At 60.5% G+C, this 3,060-nt stretch overlaps 1 protein-coding gene across 1 annotated transcript in view; it reads left to right on the top strand.

Annotated features, from left to right (window-relative positions):
* NFKBIE (NFKB inhibitor epsilon) overlaps positions 1-2,023 on the top strand; it is a gene marked incomplete at its 5' end in the record, with an annotated part of 3,549 nt that extends 1,526 nt beyond the window's left edge. The window contains 3 exons of the mRNA XM_009646057.2: positions 602-690; positions 948-1,196; positions 1,522-2,023. Of these exons, the coding sequence (XP_009644352.1) occupies positions 602-690; positions 948-1,196; positions 1,522-1,587 (404 nt within the window). The remainder of the gene's footprint in view (positions 1-601; positions 691-947; positions 1,197-1,521) is intronic.
* Between the last annotated feature and the right edge of the window lie 1,037 nt (positions 2,024-3,060).

Below are 3,060 nucleotides of genomic sequence, written 5' to 3'. Positions count from 1 at the left end.
CACAGGCCCACCTCTCCAGCCTGTCCAGGTCTCTCTGGATGACATCCCATCCTTCTGGTGTGTCAACCGCACCACTCAGCTTGATGTCATCCGCAAACTACTGAGGGTGCACTCAATCTGGCTGTCTAAGTAAGTCATTGATGAAAACGTTAAACAGCACCGGTCCCAGTACGGACCCCCTGAGGGACACCACTCATCTCTGGTCTCCATCCGGACATCGAGCCATTGACCACTACCCTCTGGACGCGACCATCCAGCCAGTTCCTTATCCACCAAACAGTCCACCCATCAAATCCACAGCTCTCCAATTTAGAGAGAAGGATGTTGTGGGGGACCATGTCAAAGGCTTTGCAGAAGTCCAGATAGATGATGTCCATTGGTTTTCCTTTGTCCACTGTTGTTGTCACACATCATAGAAAGTTAGTAGGTTCGTCAGGCAGGACTTGCCCTTGGTGAAGCCATGCTGGCTATCTCGAATTATCTCCCTGGCCTCCATGTGCCTTAGCATACACAGTTGGGGTGGAGACCATGCGTTGTGTATGCAGGGACCTCGGGGTGGTCCAGGCTGAATGTGGCTCTCTCTCCTGCCCCCCCTTCCCAGGCTTGGCCTGTCTGCACATCAGCACCTTGAAGGGGAACATCCCAATGATGTCTCTGCTGCTGGAGAGTGGCGCCAACATTGACGTGCGGGTAAGGCTGGGCATGGTGTGATGTTTGGGTAAGGCTGGGCACAGTGCGTGGCACTCCCTTTGGCCTCAGGACAGGGCTTGGAGGCACTGAATTTTGAGGGAACAGGGAGAAAAAGTCCTTGAGGGGCCATTGGGTGCCGTGACAGCAGTCGGGGTGGGGACACCCCTTCTGCACCCTATCAAGGGGGTGCGGGTGGGTGCTGCAGGGCCCATCTGAGGGGACCCCGCACCCACGCCCTTGTGGTCTGTGGGTTGCAGGAGGGCACGAGCGGGAAGACCCCATTGCACCTGGCCGTGGAGTGCCACAACCGCAGGGCTGTCCAGTTCCTGTTGCGCAACGGGGCGTTCGTGGATGCCCAGATGTACAACGGGTGCACCCCGCTCCACCTGGCCGTGGGCCGCAAGGATGCTGCCATCGCCGCCATCCTCTCGCACTCCGGGGCCGACACCCTGCTGAGGAACATGGAGAATGAGACAGCCCAGGACCTGGCTGATGGCAACGATGACGTGAGTCTGTGCTGGGGGTGGCCTGTGGCTCTGCAAGAGTCTTGGGGGGGTGCAGGAGTTGGATGATTTGAGGGGGAGCTCCTAGGGGGAGTTTCTAGTCGTGCCCATCCTCCCCTGTAGGGTGCAGGCGTTGGCTCTGGGGGTGCATGGGGTGACTGCCTCTTGCCTCGAGCCCTAGGGAAAGCCCAGCCAGGGTTTCTTGGCACTTCCCCAGGGAGGTGGGAGGCTGCAAGGCTGGGAGGGGGGGCAGTTCTGAGCCCCTGCCCCAGCCCTGGTGGAGACACGACCCTGGATCCTTACCCCTCCGCACCTTTGGCCTTTGCAGCTCCTCGCCTTGCTGCCCTTCGATGACCTGAAGATCTCGGGGAAGCCTGTTGTGTGCTCTGAATGAGCGGCTGGACTCCTTTAGCCCGGCAGGCTGCCTCCTCGTTCTGCGCTGTTGCCCTGCTGCCCGCTGGGACCTTGCCTGCCTCCAGTTCAGTGGGAGCAGAGCCACTTTGGGAGATGTTATCCTCCCTTTCCCCCACTGAAAAAGTTTCGTTGGCCTCAGGCTGCCTTCTCGGAGGGAGGAAGGTGGCACTATGAACACTACACAGGAGAGGCCTTTCTTTTTTAGTGTTTGTGCCCTGCAGCAGGACTGAATTTCCCCTCCCTGCCATGGGCCTGACTCGTGGGGCTCTCCAGCTCACCCAGGGAAGGAGCAGGAGAGGACTCCTTTTCACACTGTGCGGTGGATGGAGCATCCTCTGGCACCCCCCGAACGCCCTCAGAGTAAGTGTGGGGTGAGGAGAGTTAACATGCACTCTAATAAACATTTGTTCTTGCTGCGGGCGCCCGAGGTCTCATGCGATCTAACCCAACCCCGCTCCCCCGCAGCATCGGGAGCCTGAGCACTACCCCAGGCGCCCGGGCACGTGAGGGCTGCAGGGGCTTCCCCAGCCCGCCCGCTCCCTCCCTCGGGTCCTGCTCCCCCCGGCACGTGGCAGAAGGGCGAGCGGCAGCGCAGGGGGTTCCCCGCTTGCAGAGCCTTTCCCGGTGCTCAAGGGGATCCCAGCCTGGCACGGAAGGTGGCACTATGAACACTACACAGGAGAGGCCTTTCTTTTTTAGTGTTTGTGCCCTGCAGCAGGACTGAATTTCCCCTCCCTGCCATGGGCCTGACTCGTGGGGCTCTCCAGCTCACCCAGGGAAGGAGCAGGAGAGGACTCCTTTTCACACTGTGCGGTGGATGGAGCATCCTCTGGCACCCCCCGAACGCCCTCAGAGTAAGTGTGGGGTGAGGAGAGTTAACATGCACTCTAATAAACATTTGTTCTTGCTGCGGGCGCCCGAGGTCTCATGCGATCTAACCCAACCCCGCTCCCCCGCAGCATCGGGAGCCTGAGCACTACCCCAGGCGCCCGGGCACGTGAGGGCTGCAGGGGCTTCCCCAGCCCGCCCGCTCCCTCCCTCGGGTCCTGCTCCCCCCCGGCACGTGGCAGAAGGGCGAGCGGCAGCGCAGGGGGTTCCCCGCTTGCAGAGCCTTTCCCAGTGCTCAAGGCCAAGGCTGGGGGATCCCAGCCTGGCACGCCGTTCCTGGGCCATCCTGCTGAGTGTCTGGCATCGGGGATGAAGACAGAGTACAGGAGGTGCTGGAAGACCAGGTCGCCGATCCCTGCTTCTGCCATCATGCCTGACATCCTGCTGCCTTACTGTGCTGTGGTTTCCTCTTCTGCAGAGAGGATGGAAAGATCCTGCCCCCGTCTCCTGGCTTGGGAGGGTGTTAAAAAACTTAGGGTGTGGGTCTTCCCTGGGTTTTAGATTCCCCCAGGCTGAAAGAGGTGGAGACGGCGGGGTTATCTCCACACCCCTTCTGTTGCTCAGC

This window comes from Egretta garzetta, unplaced genomic scaffold (assembly GCF_000687185.1).
Source record: "Egretta garzetta isolate BGI_Z169 unplaced genomic scaffold, ASM68718v1 scaffold729, whole genome shotgun sequence".
Classification (NCBI taxonomy): domain Eukaryota; kingdom Metazoa; phylum Chordata; class Aves; order Pelecaniformes; family Ardeidae; genus Egretta; species Egretta garzetta.
The sequence above is the reverse complement of the archived record's forward strand: the minus strand, read 5'-3'. Positions and strand labels throughout refer to the sequence as shown.